This window comes from Meriones unguiculatus, chromosome 3 (genome assembly GCF_030254825.1).
Source record: "Meriones unguiculatus strain TT.TT164.6M chromosome 3, Bangor_MerUng_6.1, whole genome shotgun sequence".
NCBI lineage: Eukaryota > Metazoa > Chordata > Mammalia > Rodentia > Muridae > Meriones > Meriones unguiculatus.
The window spans coordinates 30,866,711-30,887,991 of NC_083351.1; the positions used below are offsets into that span (position 1 = coordinate 30,866,711).

General features: G+C 48.7%; 2 protein-coding genes across 3 annotated transcripts; one reads left to right on the forward strand and one right to left on the reverse strand.

The window, feature by feature from the left end:
- The first annotated feature begins 2,686 nt into the window (after positions 1–2,686).
- On the forward strand, positions 2,687–6,493 carry Cdc20 (cell division cycle 20). The gene is made up of 10 exons (XM_021644549.2): positions 2,687–3,092; positions 3,203–3,351; positions 3,443–3,539; positions 3,682–3,810; positions 3,916–4,112; positions 4,214–4,308; positions 4,426–4,654; positions 4,818–4,943; positions 5,892–6,009; positions 6,248–6,493. The coding sequence occupies exons 1-10, from the start codon at positions 2,912–2,914 to the stop codon at positions 6,424–6,426; spliced, it is 1,500 nt and encodes a 499-aa protein (XP_021500224.1). The 5' UTR covers positions 2,687–2,911; the 3' UTR covers positions 6,427–6,493.
- A 260-nt stretch (positions 6,494–6,753) lies between these two features.
- Positions 6,754–11,342, reverse strand: Elovl1 (ELOVL fatty acid elongase 1). 2 transcript variants are annotated; one of them, XM_021644551.2, is made up of 8 exons: positions 11,185–11,342; positions 8,794–8,853; positions 8,429–8,619; positions 8,185–8,265; positions 8,002–8,058; positions 7,818–7,923; positions 7,597–7,733; positions 6,754–7,460 (listed from the first exon to the last, which is right to left on the reverse strand). In XM_021644551.2, exons 2-8 carry the CDS (start codon positions 8,837–8,839, stop codon positions 7,239–7,241), a joined length of 840 nt encoding a protein of 279 aa, XP_021500226.1. In that variant the 5' UTR covers positions 8,840–8,853; positions 11,185–11,342; the 3' UTR covers positions 6,754–7,238. The 2 variants fall into 2 exon arrangements, with proteins under 2 accessions (XP_021500226.1, XP_021500227.1); XM_021644552.2 differs by lacking the exon at positions 11,185–11,342 and adding an exon at positions 9,564–9,710.
- Between the last annotated feature and the right edge of the window lie 9,939 nt (positions 11,343–21,281).

Here is a 21,281-nt window from a genome sequence, read left to right on the forward strand (position 1 = left end):
AAAGGGAGTAACTACAAGACAGGTCTGCCTTTGGTAGGAGAGAGCAGAGCAATAAATAGTTCAAACACGTGGTTTTGAGTCTCTTGGAATAGAGCTATTTTTACATGGCAGGGGGATGAATTATGAATCTATTGTATGCCATCTGTTTGCTACAACCAGACCCACGTCAACCTTCTCTGCCTTTGGTTGATTCACCAGAGGACTCCCTAGAGCTTTGGTTTCTGTTTAGGTTCTATGGGAGTGTCTTAGGATTTTATTGCTGTGAAGAAACACCATGACCAGGGACCTTTTTAAATTTTTTTAATAATTTATTTGTTTATTTCCTGTGCATTGGCATGAGGGCATCAGATTCCCTGGAACTGGGATTACAGATACATGTGTAATTAATTACAGATACAACGTGTAATCTGGGATTACAGATTACCATGTGGGTGCTGGGGATTGAAGCTGGGTCCTCTGGAAGAGCAGACAGCGCTGCTTGGATTACAAAGGTGTGCCTTGGTTAACATCTCTTACCTCATTCTGACCTAACTTCTTTTTTTTTTTTTAATTTTTATTTTAGTTAAGTTTATTTACTTTATATTCCAAGGGTGCCATCTCTCTCCTCTCCTCCCTGCTCCATCCCCTGACCTAATTTTTTTTTTTTTTTTTTTGGAAACAGTCTATTACATTGCCCTACCTGTCCTGGAACTCACAGAATATCAACTGCCTTTGCCTCACGGGGGTTGGGATTAAAGGAGTAAAATGTAGGCACCTCCATGCCGGCCTCTCTGATCTAATTTCTTTCTTTTTTTTATGTAAAATTAAGACAGTTTATTTATCTCCTTTAAGAGATTTGTAAACTTGCCAGGTGTGGTGACACATGCTTTTAATCCCAGTACTCTGGAGGCAGAGGCATCTGAGTTGAAGACCAGCCTGGTTTACAGAGTGAGATACAGGACAGCCAAGGCTACAGAAAAACCTTCCCTGGGGGCAACAGAGAGGTTCAAGGTCATCCTTAGCTGTGTGGAGTTCAAGGCCAGCCTGGGTTACAGGAGAAAGTGTTTGGAAAAAAGGATGTAAAAGGTTTTAATGCAGTATTTGGTAGATGGTCATTTAGTGCATCCATTATTCTTTGTATTGATGCTGTTTTACCTCTGAACATATTCATTCATGCCATTAAAGCCTGGGACTAAATGGGAATCAGACCTAGATCCTGGATTCTTTTTTTTTTTTTTTTAATATTTATTATTATTACCAGAAGGAGATGTACTATGACATGGGTGTGGAGATCAGAGGGCAGCTTTTCTTAAATGTGTGTGCTTGCCTGCATGTCTGTGCACCTCATGCACACCTGGTGCTGGTGGAGGTCAGAAGAGGGCATTACATCCATTAGACTATAGTTATAGGTGGTTAGGAACCACTCGATGGGTACTGAGAACTGAACCCTGGGTCCTCTAGAAGAGCATCCCATCTAGAGTTCTTATCAGCTAAGCCAGCTCTCTAGCCTCCCTTCCCTTTTAAAATATTTTAATTTGGGGGCTGGAGAGGTGGCTCATCGGTTAAAAGCACTGGCTGTTCTAGAGGACCCAGGTTCAATTCCCAGCACCCACATGGTGGTTCATAACTGTAACTACAGTTGCAGAGGATTCAACACCCCCACAAAGATATACATGTAGGCAAAACACCAATGCATGTAAACTGAAAAATAATAAAAGATTTATTTTTTGAGAGTGTGTGTGTGTGTGTATGCAACCTATGTGCTGGTTCCTGTGGAGCCCAGAAGAGGGCACCGCTGCCCTGGAGCTGGAGTTACAGGTAGCTGTGTGCTGCCCAACAAACCAAATTCTACTCCTATGAAAGGGCAGCAAGAAGTTCTTAACCACTGAGCCATCTCTCCAGGCTCCAGACCTGGATTCTTACCAACTTTTTATGACCTTGAGCAAACTCCTTCCTTGCACTGAGTCTTAGTTTTTCTCCAACAACATAATATGGTCTTGGACTGGGTGTGGTGGCACACACGCCTTAAATCCCAGGGGATCTCTGTGTTCCAGGCCAGTCTGGTCTACAAAGTGAGTTCCAAGCCAGCCAGGACTGCATAATGAGACCCTGTTTCAAACAAACAAAACGACTGTTGCTCTGGCAGGCTACAAGCAACCCAGGTAAAGAGAATCCCTAAGATTCTCAAGAATCCAAAGCCCCAAGAGTGATGCCCCAAGAGCAGCCTAACCTAATCTTCAAGACAATAAGGCTGGAGTTCTGATCCTTGTTTTGACCCCCCAACTTAACCTCCCTTAGCCACACAGGCACGCAACACTTCCATCGGGATTTCTGGCTAGGGGGCAGCCAACAAGCTCCCGCGCTCCCCGTTCAGATGTAACTACTCCGGTCCTCCAGATCGATTTTACCTGTGTATATAACCTAAGTACCACCCACATACAGGCTTCGAAGTGACCTTTCTCAGGCTCTCAGATCCCCCAACTCGACGGCGGCCCCACCAGAGAGAAGCCGAGCAGTTAGCGGATGCCCAGGACGGACAGGCAGGGCAAGCCCCGCCCCCCACCAGGGGGTCTGGCTCCAGACAAGCTCGGCAGCCGCACTCTCGTGAGATCTGAGACTTGCTCCCGGAAGACCCGCCCCTTTCTGGTGTAGCGACCAATCGGCGAGGGCGACGGTTAAGACAGTTGGGTTTTGAAGGAGCCAATGAGCTCTGGCAGCGGATAGTTCAAGCAGAACAGCCTGGCTTGCCTTTAGCTGGTCCCGCAGAGAACCCGTTCGGCTGACGCACGGACCCACTGTTCGGAGCAGGGCGTTTGTGTTTCGGAGGACTGAGTACGAGGAGGTGCCGGACTGGTGCGAGTCGTGGCCGGCGGAGCTCAGGAGTCCAGCGCGGTCGCGAGTTTGGGCGCCTCTCTCCCCTGCAGACGCTGCCATGGCGCAGTTCGTGTTCGAGAGCGACTTGCACTCTCTGCTTCAGCTGGACGCGCCCATCCCCAATGCACCCGTTGCGCGCTGGCAACGCAAAGCAAAGGAAGCCACGGGCCCAGCCCCTTCGCCCATGCGGGCCGCCAACAGATCACACAGCACCGGCCGGACTCCGGGCAGAACTCCTGGTGAGTTGGAGGCCGGGGGAGGGAGGGAGGTGGAATCGCTGAGAGTCGGCCTTCCTGCACCCTCCAGGAGCCTCGTCAGACTGTCTGGCTTGTCTCTTTCCCTGCTCCAGGCAAATCTAACTCCAAGGTTCAGACTACCCCTAGCAAACCTGGAGGTGACCGCTATATCCCCCATCGCAGTGCTTCCCAAATGGAGGTGGCCAGCTTCCTCTTGAGCAAAGAGAACCAGCCCGAAGACGGGGAGACGCCCACCAAGAAGGTATGATTCCACGGGGGTCATGAGGCATGAGATTTGATGTGTCCTTTGGTTGATACCGGTTCCCCTCACCACCACCCCATCTATATGCCAGGAGCATCAGAAAGCCTGGGCTCTGAACCTGAACGGTTTTGATGTGGAGGAAGCCAAGATCCTCAGGCTCAGTGGAAAACCTCAGAATGCCCCAGAAGGTAAGAACTGACATTCATGGAGGTTGGTGGCAGTCAGTCCTTCCTGGGAGTAGATGTGTGGCTGCTTTTTTCCACCTCAAGTTGACAGCAAGAGTGATATGGGTTTCAAGGTCTAGACTCTGTCTAAACTCTGTTGCCACAGGCTACCAGAACAGACTGAAAGTCCTCTACAGCCAGAAAGCCACGCCTGGCTCCAGCCGGAAGACTTGCAGATATATTCCTTCCCTGCCAGATAGGATTCTCGATGCCCCTGAAATCCGAAATGACTACTGTAAGTACATATTTTCTTTGTCTGTGGGTGGAGAAAGATGGCCTGGGAATGGACCACTTTATCAAAGGACCTCATGGTTTGTTTGTTTTTTTCTGCCTCTGGCAGACCTAAATCTTGTGGATTGGAGCTCTGGAAATGTCTTGGCTGTGGCACTGGACAACAGTGTGTACTTATGGAATGCTGGTTCTGGCGACATCCTGCAGCTGTTACAAATGGAGCAGCCTGGGGACTATGTATCCTCCGTGGCCTGGATCAAGGAGGGCAACTACCTTGCTGTGGGCACCAGTAATGCTGAGGTGCAGGTGAGCCTGGTCCTTGGATGGTGGCTCTGCTCATCAGCTTGCCCGCCTGGAAGGATGTGATGCCCAGCCCCCCTCTCTGACTTTGTGGCTTGCCTCTGCAGCTCTGGGATGTGCAACAGCAGAAACGACTTAGAAACATGACCAGTCACTCCGCCCGAGTAAGCTCCTTAAGTTGGAACAGCTATATCCTGTCCAGGTCAGTGGTTTTTGCTAGTCGATAGCAAAATACAGCCTGGTTTCTGCCATCTAGAACAGAAATGGCTGTGGCTTGATTTTGTGTGGCCTCAGAACTAACTCGCTTTTCTTCTCTCAGTGGTTCACGCTCTGGTCACATCCACCACCATGATGTTCGGGTAGCAGAACACCATGTAGCCACGCTGAGTGGCCATAGCCAAGAAGTATGTGGCCTGCGCTGGGCCCCAGATGGGCGACATCTGGCAAGCGGTGGAAATGATAACGTGGTCAATGTGTGGCCTAGTGGTCCCGGAGAAAGTGGCTGGGCTCCCCTGCACACATTCACTCAACATCAAGGTGCTGTCAAGGTGAGAAAGCATTTGAGCTGAGGTCTTCACAGACTCAGCGATAAACTATGGGCTGTTAAGGTTAGAAGACATGGTGGGATTGGACTGGGTTCAGCTGACTTAGCTTCTTGTCTGTCTCTACTGTCTCTGCTGACCTGACCCAGCCTTTATCCATTCCATCTAGGCTGTTGCGTGGTGTCCCTGGCAATCCAATATTCTGGCAACAGGGGGAGGCACCAGTGACCGACACATTCGCATTTGGAATGTCTGCTCTGGGGCCTGTCTGAATGCTGTAGATGCCCATTCTCAGGTAGTTCTTGTGGGGGTTGCTAATGGTGATGATGTTCTAACCTGCCTCAGCCAGATGTGTTCTTCTATATGACCTTTTCTGAACAACCGTTCCACTCTAACTCTGTACCCTGATAAATTCTAAACCTCTGACTCAGCCTTCATTCTAAGTTCCCATTTCCAAGTTTGGCTTATCTCTAATCCTAGGTCCTCTGAGTATCACCTCCTCAGTATGTCCCAATTAAGCTTATCACTTCACCTCGCCTTCCTGAAATGTATTATTGTACTGCTTAGAAATCTGAAAAGCGACCTAAAATCTTTCATCCTCCTCAAGATATTTCAGTTTTACCTTGCAGTATCATTCACATCTGCCCCCTCTTTATCACCGGGTCCTCTATCATTCATTCATTCATTCATTCATTCATTCATTCATTTTGAGATAAGGTCATGTCCTGGCTGGCTTCAGACTTTTCATGATTCTCCTTTAGTATCCCAAGTGCTGAGATTACAAGTATCACCACCATGCCCAGGCTCCCACACATTCTGTCTTCCAGTCCGTCTTCTGTACTTCATAGTCTGAGTGGTCTCTTTACTGTCCTAAACCTCCCACAATCTACAGTATATGATCCCTTTGAGGCTGTTGGTGCTGGTGTGCCTTTCTGTAAACACTCCAGCTTTCCCTGTTCATTCCACTCCCACTCAGCCTGATTCACTGCAGGCATGGGCTCTGAAGCCAGATTGTTGGAATTATACAAAGTGGTCATCTCTTGCATTACTTTGAGCAACTTATGGAACTTCCTTTTGATGGAGTCATCTACCGTAACACAGATATTTTTCTTAAGGGGCTTCAGTTAGGACTGTGACCATTAAGTTTAAATCTGTAACACCTGATGGGGTTCCTAATACTAGAATGGACTCAGTTCTGAGTGCCCTGGCTGAATATCATTCCCATGGTAACTCTTTTCCACAGGTGTGCTCCATCCTCTGGTCTCCCCACTATAAGGAGCTTATCTCAGGTCATGGCTTTGCCCAGAACCAGCTGGTTATTTGGAAGTACCCAACCATGGCCAAGGTGGCTGAGCTCAAAGGTAGGTGGCAAAAAGAAGCCAGGTAGAAAGGCCATACATAGTGCATGATTCCATTTATATGAAATGGTGAAGATAGGTGGGAAGTATGGTTTAGAACGCTGTGATTCTAGGGTTAACAATGCAGTAAAGCCACTGAATTAGTTCAGAGGGTGCGTTTATTCTATTCAAATTTTATTTCAAGGTGACTAAAAAAATAGAGGGCTGTGTGTATGCTCAAGTGCACTGCTCTTAACCCTAGGTCACACGGCCCGGGTCCTGAGTCTTACCATGAGTCCCGACGGGGCCACAGTGGCATCTGCAGCAGCCGATGAGACTCTGCGGCTGTGGCGCTGCTTTGAGTTGGACCCTGCCCTGCGGCGGGAGCGGGAAAAGGCCAGCATAGCTAAGAGTAGCCTTATCCACCAAGGTATCCGTTGACAACAAATCCCTTACCCCTCGGTTTTTTTGTTTTTTTTTTTTTTTCTAATAAAGTTGTATCCTCCTTTCTTGTCTCCCTGCTCTGACTAGAATTATAAGTCTTGTGAGGACTTTTGGTCCCTTTATTATTGTTGTTTTGGCACTGAACCCAGAACCTTACCCACTAAGCTTCAGTTTTCTTTCGGAACAGGATCCAGACTAACCATGAAGTTGAGCTTCCTGCTTTAGCAGCCTCCCCAGTGGCTAGAACTAGTGCCTGCACCACCATCCGTCCCTTCTGTTTGTAAAGACAGGGCTCTACCTCCATTTATATACACACAGTCTCAGTGGTTTCCTCTGTCACTTTAATTAAGACACAAGTGAGTACACAGCCTGTATTGCCAGGCCCGCTGCCCATCCTGACCTTTGGCCCAGAAGCTCATGCTTCAGTGTGGAGTGAAGAAGGGAGCCTGAGTCCGTAGTGACAGATTATTGCTGACCTCTTCGGTGTGAGGAGAAAGGCCACAAGACCCTGGTGGGGGCCAGCCCTGAGTGTTCCTCTCCCAAGTTTAAGGCAGGGAGGGGGAAGTTAAGTGTCCAGCCCTTTTAGTCTCCAGTTCTGGTGGCAGACAGCAGTGAGGCCACATCTCTGGAGCTGGCTGGGAGAAGGAATGGGAGCAGTGGTCCCTGTAGACCAGCTGTGGGGAGGGGAGAGCCAGTCCTCCTACTCAGTCCTGACCACAAGAGCCCTGGTCACAGGTGGAGAGGACACTGGTGGATGCTGCCCAAGGTGCAGTCCTGAGGCACTTAGGTGGGCAATAAGGCCATGCTTCTCAGTTGGCCTTAACCTTGGTGGTAGCTGGAGCTCCATTTTGCTGAACTGCACGGGGCAGCCGCTTTCCCTTGGTGTAGGAGTGATACCAGAAATTGGAGAACAGCACGAAGAAGATGGTGCCATACATCCAGATGAGGTGGATAATGACGGGGTACTGGTAGTTGCAGCTGGGCATGAAGTAGTATTGGCTGATGTGCAGTGAGACCAGGACAAACTGGATCTGGGATAGAAAAAGACAAGGATCAGAAATAGGATGGAGAGGAAGGATGATGGGGTCAGAGGTCAGACCGGTCGATTAAAAGGAACTAAGTTAAAAATGAACTCAAGTTTGGTTTTAGGCCCATCAGGCTCCTCACCAGTTGAATGGCTGTCATATGTTTTTTCCACCAAAGGTAGGGCTGAGCCACAGGGCCCAGGGCGGACAATCCGTAGTACAGGTACATGACAACATGCACAGAGGAGTTTATCATGGCATGGAAAGAGCCCATTCCTCCTAAGATGGGAAAGAAGACAAGCTTAAGAGAGGAGCCTCTGCTCCCAGCGGCCACCCTCTTCTCCAGTGGCTTTCACTGCTCACCTGGAGCAATCTTTATCCCCCACCACCAACTCCAGGGAAGCACTGAGTGATGGAAGACATGTAGAAAGGTCACCTGCCCATCTTTCTTCCGGAGAATAAATATCACCTGCAGAAGAATGGAGGAAAGGTTGAGTGCCAGTGCCTTCCTTTCTGCTCCCAAGTTCTAACATCTGTAACTACTCACTGTGTCCATCAGCTCAATGACCTTGGAAAGCATGAAGAGCCAGGCCACTCGAACCATCTGTAAGAAGTTAGGTCAGTCTTAATAATTTACACAGTACGCAAAGACCTCTGTTAACTGGCCAAAAACAAGTCTTAGGCCAACTCTTATCTAGGCTGATGCTGATTTACCTGAGGCCCTACTTACTCGAAGTGCCTCAGGGCTATTGGAAAAGTCTATAGGATCACAGCGCCAGGTGTAGGTGCTCAGCCAACCAGACATCAGGAACTAAAAAAAGAGTGTGGATTAGACAGACTTCCGCTCTCCCAGGAACCCCTCGCCTTCACTAGCTGAACTTCTAGAAAGTAGATAAGTCATGCTCTGGCCCGTGCCCTGTGCCCCTAATTCTTACCCTGCAGGCAGAAACTACAGCCTAGGCATTCCAGCCTACCTCATAGACAATGTAGAGGGAAAGTATCACCAGTGAGAAATTGTAGACAATCATGAAGCCACGAAGTTGGAAGGGCTTCCGGTTAGCCATGACTCGAGGTCCCAGTGATAGGACGAAGTACACATAGGTCAGGAGGATGGATGTTATTAACCAGGGGGACCCCATCAGAGGGTAGTTCTGGATCCGGGGATCTGTGAATATAATCTCAAAGGAGTTAGGGTCACAGGGTTCAAGATGCCTTCCTAGATCTACACATGAGATCAGGTCATAAAAAATGAAGTAGTTCATAAGGACTCTTCATTAGGACACAGCCCTAGATCTTGGGATCCCAGAGAAGGAAAGACAGGCTTTGCACAGCAACTTACCTGCATGCTTCATCAGGTCCTGGTACAAGTTCACAACAGCCTCCATCCTGGCTAAGAACTCTGAGGAAAGATGGAGAGTTGGTTTCAGATAGGGGACCGCTGCATGCCCCACACCCCCACACTTGGCCCACAAAGACAAGATACAGAAGCAGACAGCCCTGATATCTTTGCTGGTGAAAGGATAGAACTATGAATATGGCTCAGTGGTACTTTCCTAGCATGGACAAGGCCCCAAGTTTAATCCTGACTATGGGGAGTGGGGATATGCCAGGGGAAAAGGCAGTCTGGAAGGAGTATCTGCTCCCCAAGCATCCTGCCTGCCTGGAGAGAGCTGTCCCACCCTTCCTCTCCACACCTTCCTCTCCTCTGTGCTGCTCTCCGGAGGAAAGTTTCCCTTCCTGGCCTCCCTCCCTTTGAGAGAACTCTGGATTCCAGGTCTCCTGGACCCTTTCTCTTCACAGCACAGTTCATCTTTCCAGTGAACTTCCTCACCCTTACTGCCCAGCAGTCTCATCTCCCCAGCTCTGAAAGGTCATATTCTCTTCAGAGATTCTCCCCTTCAGCCACTCATCTCTTACTCCCCCCTTTTGCTAAGTAAAGACTTTCTGGTCCTTTCCCAAGATTCCCATCTCCCCTTCTGTGGCCTGCCGGGACTCCCACCTCCATGGTCCTTTCTGTCCCTTCCAGTGCCTGAACAAACCGAGGGTTCCACTTCCCCCCTGCTAAGTACACATCTCCTGGGCTTGCCCTCCACCTTGCAGGCCTCTCACCTCCAGTCTCCTGCCTTCTTCCAGGGCTCTCACCTCCAGCCTCTCTCCTCCCCTCTTCTCACCGGCCAGCTCTCCTCTCTCTTCCACTCCAGGAGCCTGGCTCTTTGAGACTCCTGCCCTGGCCGCTCCACCTGTCTGACTAGATCTTGCAGCAGCCCCGCCCTCCGCCCGCCCCCGCCACATTGGGCATGGGGTGGAGGGTGGGTCCAGGCCACAGGTCAATGCCTAGAGGAGCAGGACCCACCAGAATTGAGAAAGCCAAGTAAGGCCCCAGACTCGCCACCTTAGACCAGCCAGATAAGCTAAGGTTGCAGGTTCTCCAGAAACTTCTAGCCAGGACCTCTGGCCAAAGCCAGAGGAGTTGCTAAAAGTCCACACCCAGGATTCTCTCCCAAACCAGCCATGAATTCTCAGTTTGTCCTACTTCAGAATGGGCATCACCCTTCCCTACCAGGGAGGGGTAAGGACACCAGTGGTATGTGAGGAGGTGGGGGGTGGGGGAGGTCTCAGGAATCTTTCCCTCCCTCTGGGAGGGAGCCTCTTGGGCCAGGCCCCCTCCTCCTCAAAGTTGAAAGGAATGTCAGGAGCATGCTTACAAGGATACAAACACTTAGCTTAGACCCAAGGAAGCCTAGGCTCTGTCCTAGAGGGATGGGGGGGGGGGGGGAGTGTCCAGCAACCTAAGTCCTCCAGGTGCTCTCCATCACTCCCCTCCTCAGGGCTCCAGCTCTAACATTCACATATGCACCCTCTCTCACACAGCTCTCAACCACCCCTGAGACATGCTACCATACCAGGGGCATACACATCCACACACAGCCCATGCATATCTTTTGGACCACACCACCAAAACAGGCATCCCTCCTGGACTCTGACCAGGCTCCTAAACCCCACACCTGTCAGGGACTGTATCCATAGTGACACACTTGACCAGGTATGGGTACAGGAGAGGGAACATCAGTGTCCTCACACCCCCCTCCTTCACGAAGAGCTCTTGGTGAGTGACACCCCTCATTTCTTCACACACAGACACATTTTGTTGGTGACTTATGTTGGAGTGGGGCCTACCATTTAGGCATGTGCTCTCTCACACAGTTCCTCTCTGACACATGTGAGCTTGCCAGCTCCTTATCTCCTTCAGCCACCTCCAATTCACTCCCCCTTCATCACCACATATACCGGTAGATACCCAGGAACCCCGAGGACAGGAGAGAGTCCAGACTTCTGAGAAGGATCTCTTCCTAAGCTTGAGGGAACCCTGGCTGTGTCCCTCCCCACCGTGGAATAGGGCCAGTTCCCTTAAGATGATGGAAAAGAAAAGGGCACCGGCAAAGGGGGAAAAAAGGTATAGGAGAGGAGTGGGCAGAAGGGGGCAAGGCCAGGAGGTGCTGGAAAAGAGTTAGGTGGGAGTAAATGGGGGTCAGGGGCCAAGGTGTCGGGGAGGGAGCATGCTGGGCAGGCCCAGCCCCAGTAGCTGGGACCTCCCACCCACTCGCCCCAGGAACAGCCTCGCCCACAGCCTGGGCAGGGCAGGGCAGGGCGCGCAGGGCAGAGCAGGGCTAGCCTGGCCAGCCAGGCAGGGGGCGCTGGCACGTGGGGAGCCAGGGAAGGCCACACTCACCAGTGGGAGCCAGGCGGGCAGCAGTGGAGGGCTCCGAGGGATCAGGGCCGGAGAGAAGTCCCCAGGGCCGCCTGTCGGCCACTTCCTCATCTGCTGGGCCGACTTTCTGTCACCAGAGGGGGAGAGGGCGGGCCGGGCGGGGGGCGCCTGCTGATTGGGCGGCCGGCCGAGGCAGGAGGGGCCGTCCAGCGCCCGCCAGGCCGCCAGGGCGGGAGCAGGGGCGGGTCGGCAGATCCCCGGGCAGGAAGCACACCCAGCCCCAGCTCTCCACCCCTTCCTTCGCATCTCTCAGCTTGTCCCGCCGATGACTACGGCTTGGCCCGCAACCAGCTTCTTCTTGACGTTCAGCCTGCATGGCCCCATTCGTGCTCCTCTGTCCAGTCCAGCATGAGGACCCACTCATCTGCTCTCTGCTCTGCGACTGGAGCGGCTTAAGACTCCAGGAAAATTACAGGGTTCAACCATTCCCTCAAGGCTCCCAGCAAGGGCAGAAGAGGGCCAGCTGTGCTTGCTAAGGGCTGATTGGGGTGGCGAGAGGTCTTAGCGGGAGGCAACAGCTGGCCACCACCGTGCCTCTCAGAGCCTATAAACTTGGATGAGTCCTAGCATTAGGAGCCTTGGAGAGGATTTCCTGGAATGGAGATGGGAGAATACAAGTGGCCCCAGGCAAGAACTGTGAATCACTGTCTAAACTGGCCTTCAAGGTAGTGGAGGGGGTGTGGGGGGGGAGGTAAGTGAAATTGGCTGAGGTTCAATGTAGTAGATCTTGGAAGCCAAATGAGGCAGTCTTAACTTTTATTTTAGAAGCAGGAGAAAACAAGATTTTTGAGGCAGCTCATCTCACTCATCAGACATTTACCAGCCTTCTACAGTGTACATCTGCAGTGTACATTACGCTCTGGTCCCTGTAGTTACACAATTTACAGCCCAGGTCCAAGGTACTGGAGAGTGATCAGGTGAGAGAAAACAGCTGGACCTGAAGAGGAAACTTATAGGATTGGGAAAGAGAGAGGACGTGTGGGGGGGGGGGGGGCGGGGGGCCTTCAGTTGTCAATTCAGCCCTGCCAGGCAGGCCAAATTATTGGATGACATGAACTCTGTCTTTCCTATAATGAGCCAGTTACAGCTTGGACAGCTGGATGATGTAAATGTGTAGAAAGTTGGAGAAATCAGAAGAGGCAGTGGCTAGGAGGGATAATGCGCTCATAATCGATGGATGTAACTACCTTGGCGTTGCTAAGGAATGGAAACCAGAGTCTAGTTTTGAGCATCCTTAGGTTATCAATTAGCACTCCCCTCCCGCCCCTCCCCCACCCCCACCCCCCCACCCCCCCCGCCTTCTTGTCAGTTTTTTGAGACAGGGTTTCTCTATGTAGCCCTGGCTGTCCTAGAACTCAATCTGCAGACCAGGCTGGCCTTGAACTCGTGGAGATCTGCCTGTTCCTGTGCTGCCACACCGGGCAGCCCCTATTCCTGACAAACCCCGCCCCATTATCATGGACAAGAGGCCCCCAGTCTCCCCGGTCTCAGAAGGCATGTGCCATTCTCCTTCTCAAGCCACAGCCCATGCTTTAACCATCAAACAATGTCAGCATCTTTCTCTCTAGTGAGCACCCACGCTGGATCCAAAACCTCTCAGCGGAGCATTCAGAATGGTGCTTCGCATGTATGTTTAGGAAAGACTTGTTAGATGAATATTCATGCATTTACATACAAACATATCCATCTATGGGGCTGCCTCCAACTCTCAAGCTTTCCCCTTGGCTCCGCATAACATAGAGTCAGAGCTCCAGGCAGTAAATCAGTTTTGCCTCTGGCTGACTATCATGCAGTTTTCTGCACCTCTCCCAACTCCATGATCCTTTCAGCAAGAAAAGGTTACATTTTAGTCATCTGTCTGCATAATTGGGCCCATTATCTGTCACTCATTTGACCCTACTCATGTTTGCTGATTAGATGTTAGAATAAATAGGATAATGAAAGGAAAGGAGAAACTGTGACCCAGAATCAAGCAGAGAGCACAGTTCTTTGAGTTAACCAATACTTCTTGAGGTCCTGATGTCTTTCATGTGTATTCAAACAGCTCTGAGGCCACACCTGACTCCTGACTCTGAAATTCTGAGTTTAAATGTTCTACTTAATATGTGTGTGATCATGACACTGTGGAACCTCCTAAAAATGAGAACAAACTATCTTATAGAATCATTGTGAAGGTTAAAAGCAATAGCCCACGTAAAGTGCTAGCTGGCTCAGCATTACTAGACAGACAAGAAGCAAGCCATCACACAAAGTACATGTTTGCATATGAGTTAACAAGTACTCTTTTAACGAATCTTTGCTAAGCAATGTGCAAATATGTAAACTCTGAAAGCCCTGCTAAGATATTTGGGTCTATGTATCCATTATGAAAGCACACTGGAAAGATGATGCCATTGTTCTAAAATCACACAAACAGGAAGCTTTGAGTATGTGCACGTTCATCTGAGCCAAACTGATAAATGACCATGGTGAGTCCTCAGTAAATGTTGGCTGACTACATGAATGAACAAATTCAAAGACTCAATTCCTAACCTCGTCCCTATAGAAAGCAACTTCCAATATCTGCTATAGCTCAAGTCTGCCAAATGACATCTCCATGGCCATGAGAATCTTGCAAAGCACCCAGCCTAGGAGAGCAGACATACATAAATGAACAACACATAGTAGCATGTGGTGACTTTTCCCAAAGAGAAACCCAGTGGCTTATGAAAGCTCTGGGGAGGGGGGAACTTAATCAGAGGTAGGGGTTAGTTCTTAAAAGACTTCTCGGAAATGACACCTGACACCCAGGACACTTTCTAGCAGTCAGGGAGAGGCCTCTGGGACAAAGAGAACTATGTAATGGCCTAGAAGCAAAAGATGTGGCAAGTATTGGAAACTCTTAATTAAGTTTGGTATGGTTCCAGCTCAGAGACCTATCCCAGCCTCCCCCAATCCTCTCCACTGTGTGTGTGTGTGTGTGTGTGTGTGTGTGTGTGTGTGTGTGTTTTGAGACAATCTCACTATGCAGCCCCAGGCTGCTCTCCAATTCCAGGACCTCCTGCCTCTGTCTCCTCAGGGCTAGCATTACAGGCCGCAACATCATACATAGCTTGTTTGTAATTTTTGGCCTTGGATGCACACAGGAATCACCTGGAGCTTTTGGACTCAGCACCTGCCTCTCACTTCTAAACTGATACTAATGGTTGTTTTGATAGGAAAGGGCTGGAATCTGTTTATAGTCTGTATGGAGAAACACACACACACAGACTGGCTTTAAGGAAAACACCTCACAGATGGAGATGTGCAGAAACGAAGTCAGCTGGGGCAAAACTGAAGGAGTTTGATAAAAGAGACTATTTCCTGGGCACAGATGATGGCCTCACCCACTGGAGACCGCGTAGGGGGGTGGTCTTCATAAGAGATTTGGATTTAGGGTTTTTATTTTGTTCCTTTTATAAATGTGTATGTGTGTCTGTGTAAGCTAACAGCACCTATCTTTTCCATCGGTGCTAGGAGTCACCCTCGAGTCCTGTGTGAGTGGCAAGTACTTTACTATCGGAGGCATCTTCCTAGTGCTGCTCTGCCCTACCCCCCAAAAGGCAGGATCTCACTTTAGAGCTCAGGCGAGCCTGGAAGTCTCTATTTTCCTGCCTCGGCTTCCTGAATGGTAAAACTACAGGCATAGAGGAGTACTGCTTGGTCCAGTGAAGCTTTTAGGTTAGGAAACTAGACATAAATGAGACAGGTTGGAATCTCCAGGGAAGCTATGTGGAAGGCCTTGGAGGTGAGAGGGAGAGAAAACCAAAACAGAGAAGGCTGATAAATTGGAGGACCTGAACCCACAAGCTACCTAAGAATGAAATCCCAGTAGAGTGGGGAAGACTGCCTAGTCTAATATCCCAAATCCCTTCTCCTTAAAGACGCCTTCCTGACACACAGGAAGTGAAATGACAGCTTCACCTCAGTCCCACCCCGAATGACTCACTCCTTACTCACTGTTCTTGAAGGGGATGTCCTCTTTCCCTAAGCAGTGGTTCTCAACCCATGGGTTGCGACCCCTTTAGGGGGTCACATATCAGATATCCTGCATATCAGATATTTACCTTATGATTCATAACTGTAGCAAAATTATAATTATGGTGGAGCAACAAAGAGAGTTGTGCGATTGGAGTCACCACAACGTGTGGAACTGTGTGGGGAAAGGAATACCACGTGTTTATAAGCACATGTAACAGTGGTGGGGAGCCTGGGGGACTCACTGGGGCACGCGGCTATAAGGAACAGGAACTAAGGGTCTTTCAGGCAGCTTCCCGAGAACTGTGCCAAGCTCCTCCCTGTCCCATCTGTGAAAGACAAAGGGTACTTCTTACACAGCACCAGACTGAGAAGCAGAGAGGGGGTTCCACCTGTGAGGACATAGGGAACAAAGATTGGGTTGATGGGGGTTCCAGTTAATCATTCTGCAGACCCCTGGGCCCCAACCACATGGCTGATTCCTTCTTGAGGAGGCTGGAACTGTGGCTGAGGTGGCTGAAACTAGAAAGACATCTGGACCGTCAAAAGGAGAGACTGAATGTAATCACTCTTCTTCATCTATAATCTGAAAATTTGCTCGAAACTCTGAATGGTCAGAGATGAGGTCTGATCTGTAGATGGGCATCCAGTGCCATGCACCAAGCATATCATTCGGTGTTTGTGGAACTGAAGAGACTCCGGAGGAGAATACTGAGGAGGAATGATAGGTTTTTTTGTTATGAAACAAACCAGAGTAGGCTATTCCGATGGAAGAGAAAATATTAGCAATATCTGTAAGAAAGATCCAGAACAGCAAAGAAGTTTCCTTTTTATTCAGTGCTTTCTCTGGCCAGCTGGAGGCCAGGTACTTTCCTTATGCTCTCCTGGTTGAATCCTGTAGTGTTAGAACTGTCATCAGCTCCTGGCAGATGGAAATGGGGACTTCAAAGAGGCTGAAGACATAGCTCTAGGTTGTGTAGTGAGCAAAGCTGAGGAAAACTTGCAGACATAGGAATGGACCCAGGAAAGCACAGCACAGGCATAGAATCCACAAGGAACACTCTTTGTCTAAAAGATAAGGTTGAATGAAATGTATGCGTGTGACAGAAGACTGAAAGGGGGCTGCCCTGAAGCCATGAAGCATTTGGGTTTTAAAAAGATAAAATGAGCTGTTTGTGTAGGGATGATAGTGAAGATTTCTGAGAAGGCTGACATGATCCATCTTGTACTTTGATGGAAAGCCTTCCACAGTAAGTATATTTTCAGAAAGAAAGCAGAAGGGAGTGAGAGCAGACAGGGACCCATTCAGAGGCACAGATGTGGTACATGTCTGATCTACATCAGTGGTGGAGAGAACAGAGAGAACCCAGGCCTGATGCAAGCTCTATACCATGCGTGGAGTGGATGAAGAACATGAATGCAGTTTGGGACATCCCAAGGCTGAGATGAGAATTCAGAAATCTAGTGCTGTGAATTCAGAATAAAGGCTGAGGCCCCAGGATCTCTCTGTAGAGGTGGCGATGCACAAAGCATGTAGTGGCGGCTGTAGTTTGGGGCTGTCCCTGCTTTCACTTATCTCAAGGCATTCCTTCCCTACCACTCTGACACCTTCTCCAGCATAACCCCCAAATCCCAGCTCCTAAAGGCATTCAATCCACCACACCCAGAGTTCTTCCAGGAGAGGAATCCCAGGGAAGCAGAATGGGGCGGTGGAGAGGCAGAGCACAAACTTGGAGGCCCTACGCCATCTAAAACCACATTCAGCCCAAGTGCAGGTGCATCTCCTTTCTTTCTTGTTGTGGGTTTGTATGTGTACATGTGTATGCAAGTGTGGGTGCATGATCCTATGGGTGCACATGTGGAGGTGAGAGGTCAGTGTCTGGTGTCTTCTGCTGTGGCTCTATTTGTTTAATCTTTGTGTGTGCGTGTGTCTAAGTGTTCTGTTATGTATGTGCACTACACGCACATCCCTGGGACTAGTGTCAGAGAGTTGCAAGGTGCTATTTGGGTACCAGGAATTCAACCCAGGTAGGTCCTCTGCAAAAGCAACAAGTGCCCTTAACCAGCTGAGCCAGCTCTCTAGCTCTGGACCTTGCTTTTTGAAAAGGGTACCTCACTGAACCTGGAGCTCACTGAATGACTAAACTGGCTGACCAGCAAGTACCAAGGACCTGATGTCTGTCTCCCAACCTTGACATTACATGTGGCTACAGATGTTAGAGATCCAACTCAGATCCTGGTGCATGCACAGCTAGCACTCTGCTCCCTTTATCCACTGAGCCCTGCACCTACCTCTCCCTCCTTCTTCCTTCAGTTAAACTAGCTTACTTACAGTGCTGCCATCAAAACCATCTCCTTAGATAGAACTGACTTCTTAGGAGAGAATAAAAGAATAATAGCATTTGAGAGCTATTTGCCTTAAGGACCTTAGAAGCACGTACAAGAAGCTTAGACTGTATCCTGTAGAAAGTTACTGTCTAGTCAGAGGGTTAAACTTAAATGTGCTTGGCTGAAAGTGTCCTTTGAAACAAGTTCCTTATTGCAGAGGTGGCAACTGGGGCTCTTGAACGTGAAACAGCTTGCCTAAGATTGTAAGGGCCAAGTGTCTAGGCCAAGATTTGAACTTAGAAAAATAAACTGCAATAAAATAACAGATAAAATTGCCCTAACAGAACTGTGTAGGGGATACAGGAGAAGTAGCTTAAGGACGGCCCCGTGTTCACGGAGGACACACTGAAAACTCAGGACCAGGACCACTTGAACTGCAAAAATGCCTTTTTCATTGAGTGAACAAAGTGGAGGCCAGAAGGACAACCCTCTGAGTGGGCAGAGCATGTTAAGCCATGGGCAGTACCTACCTAATGTCCTGGCAGCTACAGATGAGAGCATTTGCAGCAAAGCAATGAGACTGGTAGAGGACGCCATGAACCCATGTCTGAACAAACAGTGGCCTGTTGAAGGGAGGGGCAGGCACCGGCCTGTGGCACTCTGGCTCTCATACTTAATTCACTCCAGCCCACCCTGTGCATGGAAGCACAGACCATGGCGGCAGGGGCTTCTAAAGCATAGCTGCATGGAGAGGAAGCTGTGGGATTCGGAGCCCCCTTTGGGAGCAGAAGACTGTGAAGCTGAGTTGTTAGCTGGTTCAGACAGGGAAGAGACATCATTTAGAAACAATGAAAAAAGACACATTAGGTGAGGGAGCTTGTTCAATGATACAAACTGGGGCTTAAGAGAAGAGCATGAGCAACAGCTAAGCGGAGAAATAAGTCACAAAACTAGATACAAAACTGATTCACAGTATCCAGCAACTCAGCGGAAAAATGTTCCATGGCCAGCTCTGTACTGTTGCTAGGGAGACCCTGGGAATGAAACCCATACAACGGGTGTCTCTGAGGGCAGCACATAAGGCAGAAGCATAGGGGAGTGGCAGGAGGAGGAAGAGTTTATGGCCTCTTAGAGGAAGTGGTCAATCATTTATTCAAGTAACTACTGGGAACAGATTGCTGGCTAGGGATAGCTAAGATGTACCAAGGTTCTCCTAGTGTCAGGCACTGTTTTAAAAACAACCCTCTAGAATAGCCACAGGAATAAGGAAATGGGGCACAAATATGTTGATGTTCCAGCAACATATAGCTAGTAAGCAGCCCGGCTAGGATTTAAATCCAAGCAGCATGACACTACAAATATATACACATGTATGTGTGTGTGTGTGCACACGTGTATGTGCGAGCGCGCGCACACCCGTGCATACTGGCCTTTATACTGGCCACTGTTCAGAGACTGGTTCATGGCTCTCACCAGTTCGTTGTAAATGCTCTGAGCTATAGCCATCAGGAGACATATGTATACACACATATACATATATGTGTTTGTTTAAGACAGTCTTGCTGTGTAGCCCTGGCTGGCATAGAACTTGCAGCAATCCTCCTGCCTCCCAAGTGCTGTAATTACTGGCATGGACCACCATAAAATAACCACAGTTATTTTATACTACAAAAATGAAATCATAATAGAGGTATTAGCAATACTTCTGCATCTACTGTTTAAGATGGGCCACATGACATGGAATACCAAAATTAATACATTATCTTCCCAAAGACCACAGTTTTCAGGTGGAAAAACTGTGGTCAAACTCTGACAGTTTAGGGCACTTGAACTTGAAGGACAATAAAGTGCAGGAGGAGCTAGAAGACATTTGTACAAGGTACAGATGTAGAACATAAAAAAGGAGGTAACTGACCTTTCTTAATGGGAGTGGCACTGAATTGTGGGATGCTGGAAGGCCTCACAGAGTAGAAACACAAGAGCCCAGTTTTAAAAGTTGATTGCAGGGCTAGAGAGAAAGCTCAGTGATTAAGAGCACTGACTACTCTCCCTGAGTTCAATTCCCACACCCACATGGTGGCTCACTACCATCTATACTGTGATCTGATACTCTCTTTTGTCATGTATACATATCAGGAAGACAGAGTATTCATATACATAAATAAATATATATTTTAAAATGTTGATTAGAAGCTTGGCATGGTTATTAGGAGGCTGAGGCAGGAGGATTGCCAAAAGTTCTATGCCAATCTAGGCTGGGTGAGACCCTATTTAACACTTTCTCCCAAAAGTAATATGGTTGACTATCAAACAGAATGATAAAGCATAGTAGAAAAAAAAACGGAGGCTCAAAAGAACTGGTCACACTAGATAGGCTTTTGGAATTAGGTAGGTAGAAAATCAATTTAGAAGATAAGCCAGAGGGCAGGCGACTAGGCCGAAGAATCTTACCTGCCTTTCCACAAAATGTGAGCTGCTTTTAAAATGGCTCCAGGGAACCTCAGTGCGAAGACCTTCAGTTCACATGTCCTTGGAATCTATTTTCTAATAATGACTGCATGGCTGGGCCTGTTTGCACAGGTTGGTAATCCCAGCTTCTTGGGAGGTTGAGGCAGGAGAGTCCCAAATTCAAGGCCAGCCTGCGCAACTTAGTGAGACCCTGTCTCAAAATGAAAGTAAAAAACAGAGCTGGGAATGGAGCCTATCATGCATAAGGCCCTGGGCTCAATTTCTAGTGGTTTTGTCTCTGTCTCTTTCTATGGGGATTTGCATTTCATTTTAAATTACCCTCAAGTAAAATGAAAATCCCGGAATGATTTTATCCTGTGGATTTTATGCCTGGAACACTGTCCCTACCAGCCTCCTAGATGTGCAAACTGGAGTTTAAGAAATACAGGGGGTGAACTGTCAAAAAGATTTTAAGCAAGGGGGTAATAGGATCAGATCTGTAGGTCAGAAAGTGCTGACGGGCTTTTGGAGGAGATGCTGGAGTTTTTAGTAGAGGTAGGGAGTCTAAATAATATTTTCACCGAAAGCAGGTCAGAGGCTCAACTAGGCATGGATGGGTTTGGTGCTGGAAAGACAAACTGACACAACTTGCCGTTGGACTAGTTATAGGGAAGTAGCTGGGAAGATGTGATAGAAATAGTTTAGGGTGCTCCCACGACCCTGGTTTAGGTAATTAATACCCAGGAAAACTAGAGGAGAAACAAGTGTGGGGAGAGAAGGATGACGGGATTTGGACAGCTCGAACATGTGGAAACCATGGGTAAAATGGATCCAAGATATCCACACAGCAACCTGCATTGCAGCAGGGGTCTGAGCTGAAACAAAACTTGTTTGAGTTGTGCACAAAAGAATGGTGGTCATATAGAGGGCAGGAAACCTAAGAAGGGAGACAAGGACAAGCTGAGAGCAACAGCAATGCAGAAGACAGAAGCTCAGAAGTCCAAAAACTGCTGAGAAGAAATAGCCAGTTAGGTGGAAGAACAGGGGCAGTTGCTCTAGAAGCCAATGCAGGGAAAGAGACTTGAAGGAAATGGTCAGTGTTGCTGAGTGCTATGGAGAGGTTAAACATAAAACAGCCAGAGAAAGGACATAAGAGCCAAGAAAGAGAGATTTCTACTATGGAAGACTTAAAACATCATTAACCAGGTCATGAAAACATGTGTACTCCAGGGAAATTAACAGCAAGAATAAAAGATAGCCTCCATGTAGGATGTAAGCAAAACACG

Excerpts from the sequence above, each read along its gene's own strand:
- Cdc20 (XM_021644549.2), top strand. The coding sequence starts at position 2,912 with ATGGCGCAGTTCGTGTTCGAGAGCGACTTGCACTCTCTGCTTCAGCTG. Across the intron at positions 3,352-3,442 it reads GGGAGACGCCCACCAAGAAG|GAGCATCAGAAAGCCTGGGC; the intron begins GTATGATTCCAC and ends TCTATATGCCAG. Across the intron at positions 4,655-4,817 it reads AACATCAAGGTGCTGTCAAG|GCTGTTGCGTGGTGTCCCTG; the intron begins GTGAGAAAGCAT and ends CATTCCATCTAG.
- Elovl1 (XM_021644551.2), bottom strand. The coding sequence starts at position 8,839 with ATGGAGGCTGTTGTGAACTTGTACCAGGACCTGATGAAGCATGCAG. Across the intron at positions 8,059-8,184 it reads ATAGCCCTGAGGCACTTCGA|ATGGTTCGAGTGGCCTGGCT; the intron begins GTAAGTAGGGCC and ends AACTTCTTACAG. Across the intron at positions 7,924-8,001 it reads TCATTGAGCTGATGGACACA|GTGATATTTATTCTCCGGAA; the intron begins GTGAGTAGTTAC and ends ATTCTTCTGCAG.